At 42.3% G+C, this 22672-nt stretch overlaps 2 protein-coding genes across 2 annotated transcripts in view; one reads left to right on the top strand and one right to left on the bottom strand.

The window, feature by feature from the left end:
- The first annotated feature begins 4531 nt into the window (after positions 1-4531).
- Positions 4532-17341, top strand: vps26c (VPS26 endosomal protein sorting factor C). Its single transcript, XM_079565693.1, has 8 exons — positions 4532-4621; positions 7667-7810; positions 9026-9175; positions 11507-11587; positions 11662-11736; positions 11848-11998; positions 13340-13492; positions 17197-17341. Exons 1-8 carry the CDS (start codon positions 4565-4567, stop codon positions 17277-17279), a joined length of 894 nt encoding a protein of 297 aa, XP_079421819.1. The 5' UTR covers positions 4532-4564; the 3' UTR covers positions 17280-17341.
- A 506-nt stretch (positions 17342-17847) lies between these two features.
- ttc3 (tetratricopeptide repeat domain 3) overlaps positions 17848-22672 on the bottom strand; it is a 44885-nt gene continuing 40060 nt past the window's right edge. The window contains exons 41-43 of the mRNA XM_079566761.1: positions 20494-20701; positions 20334-20426; positions 17848-17977 (exon numbers count right to left, since the gene is read on the bottom strand). Coding sequence (XP_079422887.1) covers positions 17870-17977; positions 20334-20426; positions 20494-20701 — 409 coding nt within the window. The 3' untranslated portion in view covers positions 17848-17869. The remainder of the gene's footprint in view (positions 17978-20333; positions 20427-20493; positions 20702-22672) is intronic.

Genomic DNA, 22672 nt, shown 5'->3' with positions numbered 1-22672 from the left:
GGTGACCCCTGGTGTAGAGGGACTTTTAGGGGTTGTCATCAAGGGAGCGGGACGAGAAGATACAAGGCCACGGTCCAGAGCGTGTAGAGGGACTTTTAGGGGTTATCATCAAGGGAGCGGGACGAGAAGATACAAGGCCACGGTCCAGAGTGTGTAGAGGGACTTTTAGGGGTTGTCATCGAGGGAGTGGAACGAGAAGAAGGGTCGATGTTTCCACAAACCAACGAGTCCAAACTGTTGCCCTCAGTCAGAGTTCGCCTGTTGGAACGGTTTGGAGGAAGAGACGTAAATGTGCAGCTACGGTATGAGAATGCAAATACTACAAGCCTAAAAATATAAATACTAGACCTGGGATCAAACACTTTTGTCACAGAGGATACAGAGGCCTTGATCTGGGACTTATCGCGATACAGTTAATTCTAATGCGCTGACTGTTATGATTTGTCATTATAACAAATATATGTAACGATATAAACCAGTATGACACTGAGTAGAACATTATGAAAAGCCGAAAAAGCCGGGACAGAGACATTTTAAACCGTTAGCCTGGCCTTGAACTCAGCGCTGGACCAGTGATCGAGTCTGGTGACCGTGGCATCAACATTTCCACAGTCGTACAGGAAACAGGAAACAGGAAGTGGAGTCAACCAATCAGGGAAGATTCTGAAAGTTTCTGACGCGAGTTCAATCCTGTGCATTATGAGTCTTTGCAATAAAGTGGGACGGACGTAAAGTTAAGCTCTCACTCTGCACTAACGAGGATGAACGTTGCTCCACAGCGCCTCCCCCTGGTCACTTCCACAGCGGGACTGGACTGGATTTAAAACCACAGCGTCCCGTCCCGCTCCCGTCGACACAGAGCCCCGACTTTACAATGTTTCCTCCTACAAAAGGAAAACAAGAGGTATTTCCAGATGTTTGTCTGACGTTTTACTTGACGAAGATGATTTTACCTGTTTATTATAGTCAATATAAAGTTTGTTCCATGTTTTTATTTATAATAAAGCGATTGACAAAGCCCGGGCATTTTCAGCTGCATCGTTTCTCGCTCTGACGTTTATTTTTCCGATCCCACGCTGACCTCGTGAACCTGCCCTCCCTCTGAGTGTTGCTGAAACATCTCCGGGCGTCGGGCATTAAAGAGCATCTGGGAGGGCGTGGCTGAAATGTGAGTGAAAGGTGAGTTTCTGTGAGCGATCGGGGGCAGAGCGGCGGCTGGACCGGTCTGTGTTGTGAAAACACCTCTGTGTCTCCTCTAAACAACAGCTCAGCACTTTCACATATATACTTTACACTCGACCACTCCTCCAAACAAACAGGGGAGCAGGTTTACTGAAAGGTCTGCCTCACCTGCTCACGCTGATGCTGCTGATTCTGCTGCCGGAGCTTAGAGGGAAGATACAACTCACCGTCACTGGTTTACTCCGATAAATAAATCATAACTGTGAAGAAGAAGAGTCACTAAATACAGAAAAATACGCTTTTATGTGGGTGTATTAGTCATATTAGTTTAGTTTGTTTATTTGAGCAACAGATGCATACAGGTATAGTATACATATAATACAGAATTATTCACAACATAAGAGGTTAGTGCTGCTCAAAGGGAGTAGGAAGAAGTTAGTTATAACTTATAAGGCCCTCCCCCCATATTAACCATGTATAGGGCATCATTGAAATACTCTGAAATAAATCATTTCAACTTAAGGGGAGACACTACAGGCAAAACTTTTCAGGTTTTGGGCCAAATTGGTCTCTGAACATACAAGCTTTCACCCGGAAACAGAAAATATGACTAATCTTCACAATAACATGTTTAAATATTGCGCTGATTCAATGTTCCCCCATAGACTTATATGGGACATTGCAATTTCAAGGGCCTTTTTCTCAAAACACATTTTTCTGTCATTGTGGCGACACTATGTCCACGTCAGTCGGACCTAAAGACTTCACATTTTCCAGCCTTGGACTGAACAATATTTGGAAGATTTTTTCAGAGGGATTTTTTTATTATTTAATCCCTTAATCCCCATTTATTGAGTTTTGAATGTCAAAAAATAAGGTGAAAATTAAACAGCTTATTTTAAAACTAAACAAGAAATCCAAAATCCCCTCTGAGAAAGTCTTGGCGACTCATTCATCAATAAAATGAAACCATACATTTGAATGTAGCTCTGTCCATTATTCAGATTTCATCCCTGAAAAGATGGGAAATTTGGGGCATTTTTAGGCATAAAACACCTTGTTTTTATATGAAAAGATAAAATGACAGAAAACTTGCAGTGTATTTTTTTCTCACATTTATGCCAGTGATCGACAGCAACAGTTTCAAATTGATATCTGTAAATATACATTTTTTCCCTGTTCACCTGCCGTGTCTCGCCTTAAGAGTGTTATTGGGGGTCATAACACAAGTTTATTTCTGTTGTAGCATAAAAATAATGCAAAAGTCACCATGTTTGGTTCCTTGCCGGTAAAGTATAGAAAAAGTACTTGCAGGTCTTGGGGGTACAGAGCCCTGGAAGTTTTTTAAATGTATTTATTTTATTGCAAAGTCAATTGACAATGTATCTTCATCAAAAAAGGCAATACAAATGACTGCTGTGCATGAAAATCTAAGCAGCATCAAAAAATAAACAAAAAAATAAACCAAAAAAATAAACATTTGGTACAAAAACATCAGGGCATAATTTTCACATAGTTTTAAGGTACTTTTACATTCTAGAATTTTAAGAGACTAATACAAGGACATCAGTTCATTTTTAAAAGGATTTACATTCAGAAATCTACATCTATGTAAATAAAATTCACTCAGAATTATCAAATTATTATACATATATTCTATCTTTTTGTCTTTCATAAATACTCCAAATTTGACAAAATACAAAAGGTTTATATATAAAGTATACAAAGAGTGCGGAGTACGGAGCCCTGGAAGTGACATCAGACAAAAAACAATTTGGGGTTGAAAAGAAATATGAAAATGTATTAAAAAAATTCACTTCAGTGTTTTTACACCACACATTATCTCGGGGAATGAGAAAATTAGAAAAAAAAAATATATGTATATTTTTTACCCCGAGATAATGATCTTGTTCACCCAAGATTTGAACAAGATAAAATGCAAACACTTTTTACACATTTTTATGTTTCTTAACCCCTTAACTCCCACCTGAACCGAGCACATTTTCTCCAGTTTGGCTTTACCCCAGTCCAAAAGCTTTTGGAAAAAAGCTGTGAAAATAGCAACAAAACTGAGATGAAAACAATGATGGAAATGTGACAAAAAAGTGAGAAAACATTGATAAAAAAGTGACGAAAAATTGATGGAAAAAGTGGCAAAAATGTCACAAGAAATTGACATAAATTGACGAAAAAATGACAAAAAATTGATAAAAATTTGACCAAAAAAATTGATTAAAAAATTGACAAAGACAAAAATGTGACAAAAAAAGACAAAAAATGTGACAAAAAAATGGTGAAAAAATGACAAAAAATTTACAAAAAGTGACAAAAATGTGACAAAAAATTTATTAAAAAAATGACGAAAAAATGACAAAAAAAGACAAAAAATTGATTAAAAAAAGACAAAAAAAGACAAAAAAATGACGAAAAAATGACAAAAATGTGATAAAAAATGGATGAAAAAAATTACAAAAATTTGACAAAAAAATGACAAAAATGATTTTTTTAAAATTAAAAAACATGACAAAAAAATGACAAAAAATTGATTAAAAAAATAATGACGAAAAAATGACAAAATGTGATAAAAATTTGACCAAAAAAATTGATTAAAAAATTGACAAAGACAAAAATGTGACAAAAAAAGACAAAAAATGTGACAAAAAAATTGTGAAAAAATGACAAAAAATTTACAAAAAGTGACAAAAATGTGACAAAAAATTGATTAAAAAAATGACGAAAAAATGACAAAAAATGACAAAAATGTGACAAAAAAATGACAAAAAAATGACAAAAATGTGATAAAAAATGGATGAAAAAAATTACAAAAATTTGACAAAAAATTACAAAAAGTTACAAAAATGAGTTGAATACTCAACAAAAAAATGATGAAAAAAAAAAATCTGATGACGTGAGGAAAAAGATCCTCTCGGTTCAGGCGGGAGTTAAGAGGCTAACATTTTGTTTTTGCCTAAAGTCACTTCCAGGGCTCCGTAACCCAGAGACCTGCAAGTACTTTTTGAATACTTTATGTAAAAACATTCGTATTTTTTTACCAGCGAGGAACCAAATATGGCGACTTTGCTCATATTGACTTTCTGCAGGACATTGAATGTTTCATTATAATTTTACTGAAGTCGAAGTAAAAAGACCCGTATGATGAATCTACTCTGGGAAGTCCGTGCTTTTATTGTGACATTGTGAAGTGCGTGCTTTTATTGTGACATTGTGAAGTCCGTGCTTTTATTGTGACATTGTGAAGTCCGTGCTTTTATTGTGACATTGTGAAGTCCGTGCTTTTATTGTGAAGAGCGGCGCACACGTCCCTGCGTCATGTGACCCGTACCACGTGCTGGAGGCGCTGTCACGTGACCCCTGTGCAGCCATGAGCGTCTCTCTGGACGTCAGGCTGAAAAGAGCCAACAAAGTTTATCACGAGGGGGTGAGTGTCACAGATTTAAGATTATGTTTTATATTATAATGTTTACGTTTCTCTAAACCCCCCCGTTCAGCCGCAGAGCCGGGGTTTAGGGGGGCAGGATGAGGCGTAACACCTCAACCACAACCTCCTCCTCTTTATCTGTTTATTTAATGTTTAGCAAAAGAGTTCTGTTCCAGGCAGGGGCGGACTGGGACTGGAACCTGCCCGGCCCAAATGAGCGGAACCGAGGCTTAATTTCATTTTTCTTCCACAATTGTTTGTTTATTAAGATCCCCATTAGCCGTTGCCCTTTGACAATGGCTCGTCTTCCTGGGGTCCAGATTATAAAATCACATTTTCATACAATGACCACAGATCACAACAGCATAAAAATATAAATACACAATTACAACATATTACATTTGTGTGACAGCAGAGTCTTTTTAAAAATGTTTATGTCTTTAGGCAGAGAGTTCCAGGATTTCCTTCCTCTGAACAGAACAGCCTCTGTCCAGTCTGGGTTTTACACGATGGAAAAGTAAAATGACCATTTACTGCGTGTCTTGTGTTAAACTTATGTATAGAACAGCTGAATACAAGTACAGAACAGCCATACCGCCTTTGCGATGCCCAATCCCGTCAGACCTTGGAAGCTCAGCAGGGAAGGGCCTGGTCGGTGCTTGGATGGGAGACCGTTTGGTAACACCAGGAAGCCAAGCGAATGTAGTGCGTGAGTGAGTGGTTGGTGGTGGTCGGAGGGGCCGATGGCGCAGACTGGTTGCCTCGCTTCCGTCAGTCTACCCCAGGGCAGCTGTGGCTACTAGGGTTGCACCGATACCAGTATCGGGTATCGGGCCGATACCACAGGCTTGTACTCATACTCGTACTCATTCATGAGGTCCCGATACCAGAAACCAATAACATTTGACGTGCGGCCAGCGCAGCTACGAGGCGCAGCTACGAGGCGCAGCTACGAGGCGCAGCTACGAGGCGCAGCTACGAGGCGCAGCTCTCAGCTGAGGAGAGAAGAAGCAACAAACTGTAGAATTCTTTAGTGTAAACACAATAATCCACATAGAGCTGACTTTATTACAGACTGCGCTCTCTAAACCAGAGTCTGAGCTGGATTTAACCAGAGCTAAACGTCTGCAGTGTTTACAACATACAGGCTAACGTTGCTAACTCGCGGCTAGCAGTTTTGGCCATTCTGACGCCGTTTTATGCCCAGGGGTTTATTCATCTGAAAAACTAACCCAGCGACTAAAAAGTCCTCAGAAAATCCAACTTAAAGACATACAGCATGTTTATATTGAGCGAAAATGAGCTGCAGCAGAACAATGAAAACGCTGTAGCTACTCGCTAAGTTACTACAAACACACGAGAAAATCTACAGGAGCTGAAGTAAAGACGAAAAGAGACCATTTAAGTAACATCTCAATACTATTGTTAAATAAAAACACATAAATGAATAAAGCTCAGGCATTGGGAGCTTTAGGACATGAGCTTTTCTGTCTATGATGGACAGAGACATAAAAATAAAAATTATATTAAATGAAATAAAAATAAATAAATAAATAAATGGCATCAGCACAATTCTAATATAACTGCTGTTAAGGAAATGTAAATGAGTAAATTAACTCATTACAAACCAATCTGCTGTGAAAAAGTAAGAATGTTGAAGAAAATGCCTTGTACTCGTATCGGTATTCGGTATCGGCGAGTACTTAGATCCAAGTACTCGTATCGGTTTTAGAAAAAGTGGTATCGGTGCATCCCTAGTGGCTACAATAGTAGCTTACCACCACCGGGTATGGAGTGAATGAATAGTGCAATGTAAAGCGTCTTTGAGTGTCCAGAAAAGCCGGTCAGTGTCTGTGTGTTGATCATGAGTTCAAAAAAGTGACAAAAATCCACAAAAAAAAGATAAAAATCAGCAGAAAAAAGACAAAAATCCAGCAAAAAAGTGACAAAAATCCAGCAGAAAAAAGACAAAAATTCAGCAAAAAAATGACAAAAATCCACAAAAAAAGATAAAAATCAGCAGAAAAAAAGACAAAAATCCAGCAAAAAAAGGACAAAAAATCAGCAAAAAAGTGACAAAAATCCAGCAAAAAAAGACAAAAATCCAGCAAAAAAAAGACAAAAAATCAGCAAAAAAGTGACAAAAATCCACAAAAAAAAGATAAAAATCAGCAGAAAAAAGACAAAAATCCAGCAAAAAAGTGACAAAAATCCAGCAGAAAAAAGACAAAAATTCAGCAAAAAAATGACAAAAATCCAGCAAAAAAAGATAAAAATCAGCAGAAAAAAAGACAAAAATCCAGCAAAAAAAGGACAAAAAATCAGCAAAAAAGTGACAAAAATCCAGCAAAAAAAAGACAAAAAATCAGCAAAAAAGTGACAAAAATCCACAAAAAAAAGATAAAAATCAGCAGAAAAAAGACAAAAATCCAGCAAAAAAGTGACAAAAATCCAGCAGAAAAAAGACAAAAATTCAGCAAAAAAATGACAAAAATCCACAAAAAAAGATAAAAATCAGCAGAAAAAAAGACAAAAATCCAGCAAAAAAAGGACAAAAAATCAGCAAAAAAGTGACAAAAATCCAGCAAAAAAAGACAAAAATCCAGCAAAAAAGTGACAAAAATCCACAAAAAAAGATAAAAATCAGCAGAAAAAATGACAAAAATCCAGCAGAAAAAAGACAAAAAATCAGCAAAAAAGTGACAAAAATCCAGCAAAAAAAGACAAAAATCCAGCAAAAAAAAGACTAAAAATCAGCAAAAAAGTGACAAAAATCCACAAAAAAAGATAAAAATCAGCAGAAAAAATGACAAAAATCCAGCAGAAAAATGACAAAAAAATGACAAAAAATTGATAAAAAATTGCCAAAAAAATGTGACAAAAAATGACAAAAAAATTACAAAAAAAATTACAAAAAATGTGACAAAAAATGACCCAAAAAAAGGGTTTGTGCCGGTCAGTGTCTGTGCCGTGTGTTGATCGTGAGTTCTGTTCCAGGAGCCGGTCAGTGTCTGTGCCGTGTGTTGATCATGAGTTCTGTTCCAGGAGCCGGTCAGTGGCGTGATCGTCCTGGTCTCGAAGGAGCCGCTCCCCCATCATGGCATCGTCCTGGCCATGGAGGGCCTGGTCAACCTGCAGCTCAGCTCCAAGAGCGTGGGCGTGTTCGAGGCCTTCTACAACTCGGTCAAGGTGAGGCTCATGAGGCGGACAGGCTGACCTCATGAGGCGGACAGGCTGACCTCATGAGGCGGACAGGCTGACCTCAGCACAGAGCTATATTAAAGGGGGGGTCAGCGGGTCTTAACCCCTTAACTCCCGCCTGAACCGAGCACATTTTCTCCAGTTTGGCTTTACCCCAGTCCAAAAGCTTCTGGAAAAAAGGTGAGAAAAAAGCAACAAAACTGAGACGAAAACAATGATGGAAATGTGACAAAAAAGTGATGAAAAATTGATGAAAAAGTGGCAAAAATGTCACAAGAAATTGGCAAAAATTGACGAAAAAATGAGAAAAAATGGATAAAAATTAAACAAAAAAAATGACAAAAATGTGATAAAAATTTGACGAAAAAATGAAAAAAAAGTGACAAAAATATTACAAAAATTTGATTTAAAATTACAAGAAAATGACAAAAAATGTGACAAAAATGTGATAAAAATTTGACCAAAAAATAAAAAAAATGTGACAAAAAAATGACAAAAATGTAACAAAAAATGACAAAAAATGTATAAAAAATTGACAAAAAAATAAAAAAAAAAGTGACAAAAAATGACAAAAAAAATACAAAAATTTGACACAAAATTACAAGAAAATGACAAAAAATGTGACAAAAATGTGATAAAAAAATGGGATTAAAAAATGATAAAAAAATGGACGAAAAAATGACAAAAATTAAACAAAAAAAATGACCAAAATGTGATAAAAATTTGACCAAAAGAATGACAGAAAAACGACCGAAATGTAGCAAAAAATGACAAAAATTTGATAAAAAATTTACGGTTTTTTTTTTTTAAGTGACAAAAAATGAAAAAAAAAAAAAAGACAAAATGTGAAAAAAAATGACAAAAAAAATACAAAAAAAAGTTACAAAAGTGAGTTGAATATCCAACTTAAAAATGATGGGAAAAAAATCTGATGACATTAAGAAAATATCCTTCAGGCGGGAGTTAAGAGGTTAAAGGGGGTCAGGACACTGAGGCACATTTCACCACCTCCAGGGTCACTGTCACAGAAATGCTACTACACTAGTGTTTAATAACGTTGTGGAAACATTTCACTGAGGATCTAAAAGTCATTTGAGACCTGCAAATCCACACTTTTCTTCTTCTGAAACACTGAGAAAACCTGAAGTCTCAAAGCTCCGCCTTAGCCCAGAAACAAAAGACTTCTCGCTCTGCTCTGTTCAGCCCATCCCTCTGATCAGCACCAGCATCGAGGTGGCTCGTTCAGGGAAGATCCCGGGAGGGAAGACGGAGATTCCCTTCGAGTTCCCCCTGCAGGCCAAAGGCAACAAGGTCCTGTACGAGACCTACCACGGAGTCTTCGTCAACATCCAGGTGAGGAGGGAGGGGAGGAGGGGGAGGAGGGGGAGGAGGAGGGAGAGGAGAGAGAAGAGAGAGAGGAGAGAGAGGAGAGAGAGGAGAGAGAGGAGAGAGAGGAGAGAGAGGAGGGAGAGGAGGGAGAGGAGAGAGAGGAGAGAGAGGAGAGAGAGGCGAGAGAGGCGAGAGAGGAGAGGAGAGAGAGGAGAGAGAGGAGAGAGAGGGGAGAGAGGAGAGAGAGGAGAGAGAGGAGGGAGAGGAGGGAGAGGAGAGAGAGGAGAGAGAGGAGAGAGAGGAGAGAGAGGAGGGAGAGGAGGGAGAGGAGAGAGAGGAGAGAGAGGAGAGAGAGGAGAGAGAGGAGAGAGAGGCGAGAGAGGCGAGAGAGGAGAGGAGGGAGAGGAGAGAGAGGAGAGAGAGGAGAGAGAGGAGAGAGAGGGGAGAGAGGGGAGAGAAGAGAGGAGGTAGAAGAGAGGAGGGAGAAGAGAGGAGGGAGAAGAGAGGAGGGAGAGAGAGGAGGGAGAGAGAGGAGGGAGGAGAGAGGAGGGAGAAGAGAGGAGGGAGGAGAGAGGAGGGAGGAGAGAGGAGGGAGGAGAGAGGAGGGAGAGAGAGGAGGGAGAGAGAGGAGGGAGAGAGAGGAGGGAGAGAGAGGAGGGAGAGAGGAGGGAGAAGAGAGGAGGGAGAAGAGAGGAGGGAGAAGAGAGGAGAGAGAAGAGGGAGGGAGAGAGAGGAGAGAGAAGAGGGAGGGAGAGAGAGGAGGGAGAGAGAGGAGGGAGAGAGGAGGGAGAGAGAGGAGGGAGAGAGGAGGGAGAAGAGAGGAGGGAGAAGAGAGGAGGGAGAAGAGAGGAGGGAGAGAGAGGAGGGAGAGAGGAGGGAGAAGAGAGGAGAGAGAAGAGGGAGGGAGAGAGAGGAGGGAGAGAGAGGAGGGAGAGAGAGGAGGGAGAGAGAGGAGGGAGAGAGAGGAGGGAGAGAGAGGAGGGAGAAGAGAGGAGGGAGAGAGAGGAGGGAGAGAGAGGAGGGAGAGAGAGGAGGGAGAGAGAGGAGGGAGAAGAGGGAGAGAGAAGAGAGGAGGGAGAAGAGAGGAGGGAGAAGAGAGGAGGGAGAAGAGGGAGAGAGAAGAGAGAGAGGAGAGAGGGGAGAGAGAGAGACAGAGAGGAGGGAGAGGAGAGGAGGGAGAAAAGAGGAGGGAGAAAAGAGGAGGGAGAAAAGAGGAGGGAGAAAAGAGGAGGGAGAAAAGAGGAGGGAGAAAAGAGGAGGGAGAAAAGAGGAGGGAGAAAAGAGGAGGGAGAAGAGGAGGAGGGAGAAGAGAGGAGAGAGAAGAGAGGAGGGAGAAGAGAGGAGGGAGAAGAGGGAGAGAGAAGAGAGGAGAGAGAGAGAGAGGAGAGAGGGGAGAGAGAGAGACAGAGAGGAGGGAGAGGAGAGGAGGGAGAAAAGAGGAGGGAGAAAAGAGGAGGGAGAAAAGAGGAGGGAGAAAAGAGGAGGGAGAAAAGAGGAGGGAGAAGAGGAGGAGGGAGAAGAGAGGAGAGAGAAGAGAGGAGGGAGAAGAGAGGAGGGAGAAGAGGGAGAGAGAAGAGAGGAGGGAGAAGAGAGGAGGGAGAAAAGAGGAGGGAGAAGAGGGAGAGAGAAAAGAGGAGGGAGAAGAGGGAGAGAGAAGAGAGGAGGGAGAGGAGAGGAGGGAGAAGAGAGGAGGGAGAAGAGAGGAGGGAGAGAGAGGAGGGAGAGAGAGGAGGGAGAGAGAGGAGGGAGAGAGAGGAGGGAGAGAGAGGAGGGAGAAGAGAGGAGGGAGAAGAGGGAGGGAGAAGAGGGAGAGAGAAGAGAGAGAGGAGAGAGGGGAGAGAGAGGAGAGAGAGGAGGGAGAGGAGAGGAGGGAGAAAAGAGGAGGGAGAAAAGAGGAGGGAGAAAAGAGGAGGGAGAAAAGAGGAGGGAGAAAAGAGGAGGGAGAAAGGAGGAGGGAGAAGAGAGGAGAGAGAAGAGAGGAGGGAGAAGAGAGGAGGGAGAAGAGGGAGAGAGAAGAGAGGAGGGAGAAGAGAGGAGGGAGAAAAGAGGAGGGAGAAGAGGGAGAGAGAAGAGAGGAGGGAGAGGAGAGAGAGGAGAGAGGGGAGAGAGAGGAGAGAGAGGAGGGAGAGGAGAGGAGGGAGAAAAGAGGAGGGAGAAAAGAGGAGGGAGAAAAGAGGAGGGAGAAAAGAGGAGGGAGAAAAGAGGAGGGAGAAGAGAGGAGGGAGAAGAGGGAGAAGAGGGAGAAGAGGGAGAAGAGAGAGAGGGGAGAGAGAGGAGAGAGAGGAGGGAGAAGAAGAGGGAGAGGAGGGAGGGAGGGAGAAAGTCTGCTTACCCTTGACTGCCCTGTCTCCTCAGTACACGCTGCGCTGTGACGTGAAGCGCCCCCTGCTGGCCAAAGACCTGAGCCGCACCTGTGAGTTCATCGTGCACTGTCAGGTGAGACCTGTTTACATCAGACGCCGCAGAGGAAAACCCTCCACGTCTCAGTTTCTAAAGTGTTTGTCCTCCAGCCTCAGAAAGCCAAAGTGTCTCCGTCGCCGGTGAACTTCAGCATCAGCCCGGACACTCTGCACAACAGCCGCGAGGTTCGTCTGAGGGAAACCCCTGAGTGTGGTTCTCCGGTGTCTCTGAGGAGTAAGAACCTCCTCCTGTGGTGGTGTTTTCTGTAATAACCCCCCCCCTCCTCGTGTGGGCAGAGGGACGCGCTGCCCCGGTTCCTGATCCGAGGTCACCTGGACGCCACCTCCTGCGTGATCAGCCAGCCTCTGAGCGGGGAGGTGGTGGTGGAGCGCTCGGACATCCCGGTGAAGAGCATCGACCTGCAGCTGGTGCGGGTGGAGACCTGCGGTGCGGATCACGCTTTACTTTTAACCTCTGAACTCCCACCTGAACGGGTCCAGCTTGGCTTTACCCTAATCAAAAAGCTTCTTGGGGAAAAAAGCACCAAAACAGCCACAAAAAATAAGAAGAGAAAACAGGGATGTAAACGCAACAAAGATGTGACAAAAATTCAACAAAAAATCAACAAAAAATCAACAAAAATTCAACAAAAAAATGACAAAAATTCAACCAAAAAAATGACAAAAATTCAACAAAAAAATGACAAAAATGTGACAAAAATTCAACAAAAAATCAACAAAAATGTGACAAAAATGTGACAAAAATTCAACAAAAAATCAACAAAAAATCAACAAAAAAATGACAAAAATTCAATAAAAATTCAACAAAAAAATGACAAAAATTCAACAAAAATTCAACAAAAAAATGACAAAAATTCAACAAAAATGTGACAAAAATTCAACAAAAATGTGACAAAAAAATGACAAAAATTCAACAAAAATTCAACAAAAATTCAACAAAAATTCAACAAAAATTCAACAAAAATTCAACAAATTTGGAAAAGAGGGGCCACTATCAATGTGGATGCACCATCTACTGGACAGCCGAGGGATTACACTTTTAAATTAACCTCTTGTCTCCCCCCTGAACCGAGAGGATCTTTTTCCTTTTTTTTTTCATCATTTTTTTGTTGGGTATTCAACTCACTTTTGTAACTTTGTCATTTTTTATCACATTGTCTTTTTTTTGTCACATTTTTTTCATTTTTTCATCAATTTTTCGTCAATTTTTTGTAATTTTTTGTAATTTTTTTTCGTCAATTTTTTGTCACATTTTCATCACATTTTTGTTATTTCTTGTGACATTTTTGTGCCATTTTTGCCACTTTTTCATCAGTGTTTTCTCACTTTTCTGTCACATTTCCATCATTGTTTTCGTCTCAGTTGTGTTGCTATTTTCTCACCTTTTTTCCAGAGGCTTTTGGACTGGGGAAAAGCCAAACTGGAGAAAATGTGCTCGGTTCAGGCGGGAGTTAAGGGGTTAATAATTGTGGCGCAGAGTTTGACACATTTCACAGGATGAATCTTTAAACATACAAGTTTTCTGTCTGGCTTCTGAAAGTCTTTACCCCCACCTGAACCCGAGCACATGTTCTCCAGTCTGGCTTTACCCAAAACCTAAAAGCTTAAAAAAAAAGCATCAAAACAGCGACGAAAACACGAGAGAAAAAGCTACAAAAACGCTTGAACAGATCCCAAAGGCTTTGACTGAAGAGGCATAAATCCTGTCACTAAGTAAATATCTGAGTATTTGCCCCTCCCTCCCCCCCCCCTCTCCTCCCCCCTCCAGGCTGTGCTGAGGGCTACGCCAGAGACGCCACAGAGATCCAGAACATCCAGATCGCAGAGGGCGACGTTTGCCACGGCCTGTCCATCCCCATCCACATGGTTTTCCCCCGACTCTTCACCTGCCCCACGCTGGAGACCACCAACTTCAAAGTGGGTCAGTGGCCCAGAAGCTTTTACCCCTTTTAGTAAAGTCCCCATCAGCCCCGCTTCTTTACAAAGTATAAAACAGGGTGTGATGTTCCTTTTTACTTACATAACATACATAACATACTAACATAACATACATAACATACATACAAGTGCAAGAGTGACGAGGCCTGTGTGTCTGGACATTTATACACTGCTCACAAAAACACAATGTAACTCCAAGTCAGTCAGATTTCTGGGATCTCAGACTGTCCAGTTAGGAAGCCACGCTTATTGTGAATCAGTTTCACTTGACGTTGTGGAAATGAAACAGACACAGGTGGAAATGAGCGGCAATTAGCAAGATCACTCCAAAAGAGGAACCACAGACCATCTCTCTCTCTTCATCCTTTGTACTGTATTTTTGGAACACTTTGTCCAGTGTTCTCACCACTAGAGGCATCATGAGGAGCATCTACAGCCCACAGAAGCTGCTCAGGGAGTGATGCTCATCCAAAATGGCACGTCCATTCGTGCTGTGGCGAGAAGGTTTGCTGTGTCTCCCAGCGCAGTGTCCAGAGCCTGGAGGAGATACCAGAAAAGCTTTGGTCTGTTCCTTAACGGGGGGTATTCTGCAAAATAGACTTTTTCAAGCAATAGGTGACTGGTTTTCACTGCAATGTTTCTCCGCCCCATTGAGGCCTAGGAACTTGTGGGAGGGGCTTATTTTAAAGCCCAGACTGAGCTCTTTCCAGGCCGATATGAAAATACCCAAATATCGGTGGGGCTTTAACCTCTTAACTCCCGCCTGAACCGAGACGATCTTTTTCCCTCACGTCAGATTTTTTTTCCATCATTTTTTTGTTGGGTATTTAACTCATTATTGTAACTTTGTCATTTTTTGTCACATTTTTGTTATTTTTTCGTCAATTTTTTTTGTCAAATTTTTATCACATTTTTGTCATTTTTTCGTCAATTTTTTATCACATTTTTTATCAATTTTTTGTCATTTTTTGGTAATTTTTTAGTCAATTTTTCGTCACTTTTTTGTCACATTTCCATCAATGTTTTCGTCTCAGTTTTGTTGCTTTTTCCTCACCTTTTTTCCAGAAGCTTTTGGATTGGGGTAAAGCCAAACTGGAGAAAATGTGCTCGGTTCAGGTGGGAGTTAAGGGGTTAATGAACCTAAAGTTGTCCAAACTGCCCGAGCCCTACAAAATGACCTCCAGAGGGCCACCAATGTGCATGTTGGTCCTCAAACGGTCAGAAACCGAAAAGGGGCTATGAGGGGGCTATGAGGGGGCTATGAGGGGGCTATGAGGGGGCTATGAGGGGGCTATGAGGGGGCTATGAGGGGGCTATGAGGGGGCTATGAGGGGGCTATGAGGGGGCTATGAGGGGCTATGAGGGGGCTATGAGGGGCTATGAGGGGGCTATGAGGGGGCTATGAGGGGGCTATGAGGGGGCTATGAGGGGGCTATGAGGGGCTATGAGGGGGCTATGAGGGGGCTATGAGGGGGGTATGAGGGGGCTATGAGGGGGCTATGAGGGGGCTATGAGGGGGGTATGAGGGGGCTATGAGGGGGCTATGAGGGGGCTATGAGGGGCTATGAGGGGGGTATGAGGGGGCTATGAGGGGGCTGTGAGGGGGGTGTGAGGGTGGCGTGAGGGGGCTATGAGGGGGCTATGAGGGGGGCTATGAGGGGGCTATGAGGGGGCTATGAGGGGGCTATGAGGGGGCTATGAGGGGGCTATGAGGGGCTATGAGGGGGCTATGAGGGGGCTATGAGGGGGCTATGAGGGGGCTATGAGGGGGCTATGAGGGGGCTATGAGGGGGCTATGAGGGGGCTATGAGGGGGGTATGAGGGGGGTGTGAGGGTGGCGTGAGGGGGCTATGAGGGGGCTATGAGGGGGTATGAGGGGGCTATGAGGGGGCTATGAGGGGGGCTATGAGGGGGGCTATGAGGGGGCTATGAGGGGGGTATGAGGGGGCTATGAGGGGGGCGTGAGGGTGGCGTGAGGGGGCTATGAGGGGGCTATGAGGGGGCTATGAGGGGGCTATGAGGGGGCTATGAGGGGGCTATGAGGGGGCTATGAGGGGGCTATGAGGGGGCTATGAGGGGGGCTATGAGGGGGGCTATGAGGGGGGCTATGAGGGGGCTATGAGGGGGGCTATGAGGGGGCTATGAGGGGGGCTATGAGGGGGCTATGAGGGGGCTATGAGGGGGCTATGAGGGGGCTATGAGGGGGCTATGAGGGGGCTATGAGGGGGGTATGAGGGGGGTGTGAGGGTGGCGTGAGGGGGGCATGAGGGGGCTATGAGGGGGCTATGAGGGGGCTATGAGGGGGGCTATGAGGGGGGTATGAGGGGGCTATGAGGGGGCTATGAGGGGGGCTATGAGGGGGGTATGAGGGGGCTATGAGGGGGCTATGAGGGGGCTATGAGGGGGGCTATGAGGGGGGTGTGAGGGTGGCGTGAGGGGGCTATGAGGGGGGTATGAGGGGGCTATGAGGGGGGTGTGAGGGTGGCGTGAGGGGGCTATGAGGGGGGTATGAGGGGGGTATGAGGGGGGTATGAGGGGGGTATGAGGGCGTTGGGCCGGTGCTTACTGCCCAACACCGTGCAGCCCGATTGGCATTTGCCCGAGGACACAGCGATTGGCAGATTGGCCAATGGTGCCCTGTGCTCCTCGCGGATGAGAGCAGGTTCACCCTGAGCACATGTGACAGACGTGACAGAGTCTGGAGACGCCCTGGAGAACGTTCTGCTGCTGCAACATCATCCAGCATGACCGGTTTGGTGGTGGGTCAGTGATGGTCTGGGGAGGCATTTCATTGGAGGGCCACACAGCCCTCCATGTGCGAGCCAGAGGTTCCCTGACTGGCATTGGGGACCGGGATGAGATCCTCAGACCTATTGTAAGACCATATGCTGGTGCTGTGGGCCCTGGGTTCCTTCTGATGCTGATGATGAAGGTGTTGATGTTCTGGACTGGCCTGCCCGTTCCCCAGACTTAAATCCAATAGAGCACATCTGGGACATCATGTCTCGGTCCATCCATCAACGCCACGTGGCACCACAGACTGTCCAGGAGCTGACTGATGCTCTGATCCAGGTCTGGGAGGAGATCCCTCAGGAGGACATCCGTGGTCTCATCAGGAGCTGCCCAGGCGTTGTAGGGAGTGCATTCAGGCAGGTGGAGGCCACACACACGACTGAGGATGATACAGACTCGTTTGGAGGAATTTCTACAGAATTTGGATCAACCAGTGACCTGATTTGTCTCTTTGATTTTGACTAATTTTGGATCCAGGGGCTGAGAATCTGATTTCCATTTATCATTCTGATGTTATTTTGTTCTCAACACATTGCCCTACACTATGAATAAAGATTTTCATCTGAAAAATAGAATTGATTGACATCTAGGATGTGTTTTTTGAGTGTGCCCTAAGTTTTTGTGAGCAGTTATATAAGAACAGTCTCTGCTTTGCATCATGAGTTTCTCCTGACTCGACCCTGGACGTTCGTGTGAGCAGCAGCTTTGCATATTTTTCTCTTCTGTGCTTTTCCACTCAGTTATGAGCGTAATACGGCATAGTTATATAAAGACTCTTAACACTGCGCTCATATGGAAACTTTAGTCTTTTAGCCGGTAATATCGCAGCATCTTGAGTTTGTTTTGAGTCATGTGACCAAAGGCTCCGCCCCTAAATCTGAGTTTTTCTCCCAGAGTTCGAAGTGAACATCGTCATCGTGCTGCAGGACGATCACCTGATCACGGAGAACTTCCCTCTGAAGCTGTGCAGGGTGTGAGCGGCTCCGGGACCGAGGAGACCCTGGACCTGGACCAGCCCGGGTCTGACCAGGTCCGAGACCGAGGAGACCCTGGACCGGGACCGACCCAGGTCTGACCGAGGCCTTCAAGGAGAGAGGACGGTCTGGAAACAATCAGATCTTCACGACCATTTAAACTGTAAATACTCAAATGTTGTATTAAACTGTTTTGTACCTGAACTAAATAAACACATCGACAAAACAAGAACTTTCAATGTTGTTCTTTAATAAAACATGTAAAACGATGAATTAAAATAAAGGATTAACATTTTTTTGAAAATAAACGATTTTCATTTTCACTGTGAAATAAAACACGCAGGTTAATATGAGTGAAGGTTAATATAATACACGGTGAGAGGTGATCTAGTGCCTCCTGGTGGACATGCACAGAGCGGGGAAGTCCTCCAGGAGCAGGGTGTGGTCTCTGCAGGTTTATATTATATACGGTGAGAGGTGATCTAGTGCCTCCTGGTGGACATGCACAGCGCGGGGAAGTCCTCCAGGAGCAGGGTGTGGTCTCTGCAGGTTTATATGAGTGAAGGTTAATATTATATACGGTGAGAGGTGATCTAGTGCCTCCTGCTGGACATGGACAGCGCGGGGAAGTCCTCCAGGAGCAGGGTGTGGTCTCTGCAGGTCGGGCACGTGCTCTGCTCCCTCAGCCACGAGCGGATGCACTGTGGGAAACAAAAGAACTTTAACTTATAATAAACGGCCACTTTAGCCTGAATTCTGCAACAACTCTGGTCACGTTTGATGAATTCTAACATTTAAAACAGTGAGAACAAATCTGCTTAAAAACGTTTTTTGTCTATAGATTTTCTTTTCTTTGTAGTCGTTGGCCTCCATCAAGGAATCTTTTTAAAAATTCGCTTCAAATGTGTTGAGGCTAATCGTAACAGGAAGTGCAGAAAAGCTTTGGTCTAGGCCTAAAAAAAACCAAGTTGAGACAACTATTGAGACATTACACATATATATATATATTATTTTATTTTTTTCTCTGTACTGTAGACCTTTTGTGAAGCACTTTGGTCAACAGCAGTTGTTTTAAATGTGCTATATAAATACATTTGATTTGATCTGACCACCACCACTCACTCACTCACTACACTCGCTAGGCTTCCTGGTGTTACTAAACGGTCTCCCATCCAAGTACCGACCAGGCCCTTCCCTGCTGAGCTTCCAAGGTCTGACGGGATTGGGCAGAGCAATGGCGGTAACTTTTTAGTCATTTTTTGTCACATTTTTGTAATTTTTTGTAATTTGTTTGTCAAATTTTTATCACATTTTTTTGTCACATTTTTGTCACATTTTTTCACTTTTGTCATTTTTTCGTAAATTTTTATCATTTTTTTAATCACATTTTTGTAATTTTTTTCCGTCATTTTTTGTAATTTTTATCACATTTGTCAATTTTTTGTCAAATTTTTGTCAAATTTTTATCAATTTTTTTCACATTTTTTATCATTTTTTAAATCAATTTTTTGTCATTTTTTGCCACATTTTGGTTATTTTTTCGTCCATTTTTTTTTATTTTTTTGTCACATTTTTATCACATTTTTTCACATTTTTTATCATTTTTTTAATCAATTTTTTTGTCACTTTTTCGTCAATGTTTTGTCACTTTTTTGTCACATTTCCATCAATGTTTTCGTCTCAGTTTTGTTGCTGTTTTCCAGAAGCTTGATTCCACACGTCCGTCATTGTAACAGATTAGAACAGAATCCAGGGCTCTGCAACCTTTAACATCCGAAGACCTAAAGTCTCAAAGAGCCACAATAGTTTTAACATTGGAACAACCCAACAAGCGGATTCATATTAATGTTGATCTGTTTAGAAATATACAAGTGAGTTCACAATATTTATTCAAATTATTAATTATGATATTTTTGGCTGATATTTAAAGACATGTCTGGTCTGTTAAATCCTGTGCATGAAGCTGGTGCTGAACTGTGACAGCAGGGGGCGCTGTATCATGTTTACAAGGCACAGCAGAGGGAGCTTGTTTGAAAGACAAGAATTGGTAGATTCTAAATCAAAAAGTCTCTATTGCTTATGGTTTCAAAATTATTCACAAAACATAAAACATGTAAAATAGGTGACTGGTTTTCACTGCAATGTTTCTCCGCCCCATTGAGGCCTAGGAACTTGTGGGAGGGGCTTATTTTAAAGCTCAGACTGAGCTCTTTCCAGGCCGATATGAAAATACCTAAATATCGGTGGGGCTTTAACCTCTTAACTCCCGCCTGAACCGAGACGATCTTTTTCCTCACGTCATCAGATTTTTTTTCCTTTATTTTTTTGTTGGGTGTTCAACTCATTTTTGTAACTTTTTTGTAATTTTTTTTTTTTGTCAATTTTTGTCACATTTTGGTTATTTTTTTGTCAAATGTTTGTAATTTTTTTGTCAAATTTTAATCACATTTTTGTAATTTTTTCGTCAATTTTTTTTATATTTTTTGTCAATTTTTTATCACATTTTTGTAATTTTTTTTGTCACATTTTTGTTATTTTTTCGTCAATTTTTTTTAATTTTTTTGTCAATTTTTTATCACATTTTTTCCACATTTTTGTCATTTTTTTGTCACTTTTGTCATTTTTTCGTCATTTTTTAGTAATTTTTTAGTAATTTTTTTGTCAATTTTTTATCACATTTTTTTCACATTTTGGTATTTTTTTTGTCAATTTAAAAAAAAAAAAATGTCAATTTTTTATCAATTGTTTGTAATTTTTTTGTCACATTTTTGTCAAATTTTTATCACATTTTTGTCATTTTTTCGTACATTTTTTATCAATTTTTTGGTAATTTTTTAGTCTATATTTTCTCACTTTTTTGTCACATTTCCATCATTGTTTTCGTCTGTTTTGTTGCTCTTTTCACAGCTTTTTTCCAGAAGCTTTTGGATTGGGGTAAAGCTAAACTGGAGAGAATGTGCTTGGTTCAGGTGTGAGTTAAGGGGTTAATGAATCTAAAGTTGTTCCTGTGGTTCCTATGTTGTGTATAAAGTCTCTCCCGCCTCCTCGGGGTCTCACCTCGTTGTGGAAGCTGTGCCTGCACTCCAGCACACACATGTCGCTGCTGCTCATGTCCTCGTGGCAGATGATGCACGGGTCCTCAGAGTTCAGCTGCAACAGGACAGTCCGTCACTAAACCAGCTCCACTTCCTGATCAGGAAGAGCCGCGGCTACTCACGGCGTCCACGTGGGCGCTCCTGTGCGGCTCCAGCGGCAGCCAGGCGGAGGCGCTGTTCCCTAAAGGAGGCGTCGCTCGGGCTCGGTCCTGCTCCTCCTGCTGGTCCAGGATGAGCTGACTGACTCCGCCCACCACGTCCTGCAGACTCAGACTGTGCAGACTCCCACTGGAGGAGCGCAGCCTCTGGATCAGCGTCGTGAGCTCAGACCTGCACACACACACACAGACAGACAGAGGTTTAGATCTGACACACGGCGGGTCGACTGAACCCTCCACACTATAAGACCGGAGCTGCCCCTGTATGATCGCGATCTCTGATGGCCTGGGTGTTTCTCCTACAGGCTCATGTTTGCAATAGTGATGAAGGTCGGGGAGGTTTAGAGCAGTGCTTTTCAACCTTTTTTGAACCAAGGCACATTGTTTTCATTGAAAAAATCACGAGGCACCACCAGCAGAAAATGTTCTCATCAAAGTGTCTTGAATAGGAACACCGTATAGTCTCGCTAGCCACAATGCCTCAATACATCACTAAATCTCTTGTCTCAAAGAAATTAACTGCCTGATATGGAAGAGTATAATATGGTTACTCTGCCGATCACTAGACAGCACAGACTCGAAAACGGAACATTATTTGTGGATAATAATGCACTTTAGGGCTGAAACAACTAATCGATTAATCGACAACTAATCGATTATTGAAATAGTTGTCAACTATTTTACTAATCGATTAATCGTTTTCTTGTAAACACAGACTTAAAAAGCGCAAATTACGTGAACATTTTTTTTTTTTTTTGATGGAAACCTACTTTGTTTTTCTAGGTTAGGGTCTTTAGTGTTTTGTACATTGAGAATTTCATAAATATCTGTCTGTTTCTCATCCAATCATAAAGCAGAATCAGCAGAAAGAGCCTCCAAAAACACTCACGTTAAGTTTACTCCATCAACATGTCCTCAAATGATGCCACTTTAGCTTTATGTGATTAAAAAAAATGCACAAATAAAATGTTCATATACCATTCACAGCCAAGCGATTAATCGATTAATCGTAAAAATAATCGGTAGAGTAATCGACTACCAAGATAATCGTTAGTTGCAGCTCTAATGCACTTGTTTAAAAACAACAAAACAACAACAGGCACACCAGACAATATCTCACGGCACACTAGTGTGCCACGGCCCAGTGGTTGAAAAACACTGGTTTAGAGTATTTAATCAGGCTCTTCCCCTTTCAAGGTTGACATTCAGGACTGACACATTTATGTCTCAGAGTTCGTGTCTCTGGCCTCACAGTAAGTGAGTAACACGTAGTTATTTTAGCTGCTCATTTATACCCATTCAAAATCAGACATATTTAGTTTCTCTCTCCTGTGGCTGTTTGTGCCGAGGACACTGAGCTTCACCAGTGAAGTCTCACACAAGTTTCCATCTTCATTTTATTTTTTAGGAATTTTTTGTTCCCAAATTCCTCATTTTCCAGTGATTTTGGAGGATTTTTTTTCTTCTTTTTGTTAGACATGACACAGATCAATATAAAAGAACACGACTCGCATGTGTCATGTATTGTCATGTTTTGATAGATTTTGATGAAGTACTTTTAATCGGGTGGATTATCTCGGGTAAAACTCCCCCGGCGTTAGTGACAGTGTTATGGATTTGAGCGATCGTGTTCTAGGGTTAACCCTTAACTACACCCAAGCACATTTTTGTGCTTTTGGACTTTTATTTTTTGCAGAACTCCTACAGTTTTAAAGCCGTATTGAGTGAAACTTCCCCAGGGGGTGTATTTTTGGTGATCTAAAATAATTTGATGTCATTTGGATTTTTACACCATTGTAAACACTAAAAATGTTACAAAGATATAATATGTATGGAAAGAAGAGAGTCAGCCCTTCAAAATAAAAATAAAAGTTTTAAAAAATATTGTTCCTTCATTTTTATTTATAGCTTTTTAAAGTTACAAGCACATTTTTGTGTCGAAGGAGTTTTTTTTAACTAAAATCGCTGCTACAAAAACAAATTTTAACTTAGAAACACATCCTTCAGGTCATAGGTCACAGACCTCAGGGCACATCAGCCAGACCAGAAATTTAACATTTTGCTCTGGAAAATTTAAAGTTATTTCATTTTTTGTGTTTTTTGAACATGCACTATTGTAACTTTGGGTCAGACAGTTCGCATT

Source organism: Gobius niger (assembly GCF_951799975.1).
Source record: "Gobius niger genome assembly, chromosome: 11".
Lineage (NCBI taxonomy): Eukaryota > Metazoa > Chordata > Actinopteri > Gobiiformes > Gobiidae > Gobius > Gobius niger.
Note: the sequence above shows the minus strand (reverse complement) of the source record. Positions and strands in the feature narration are given on the sequence as shown.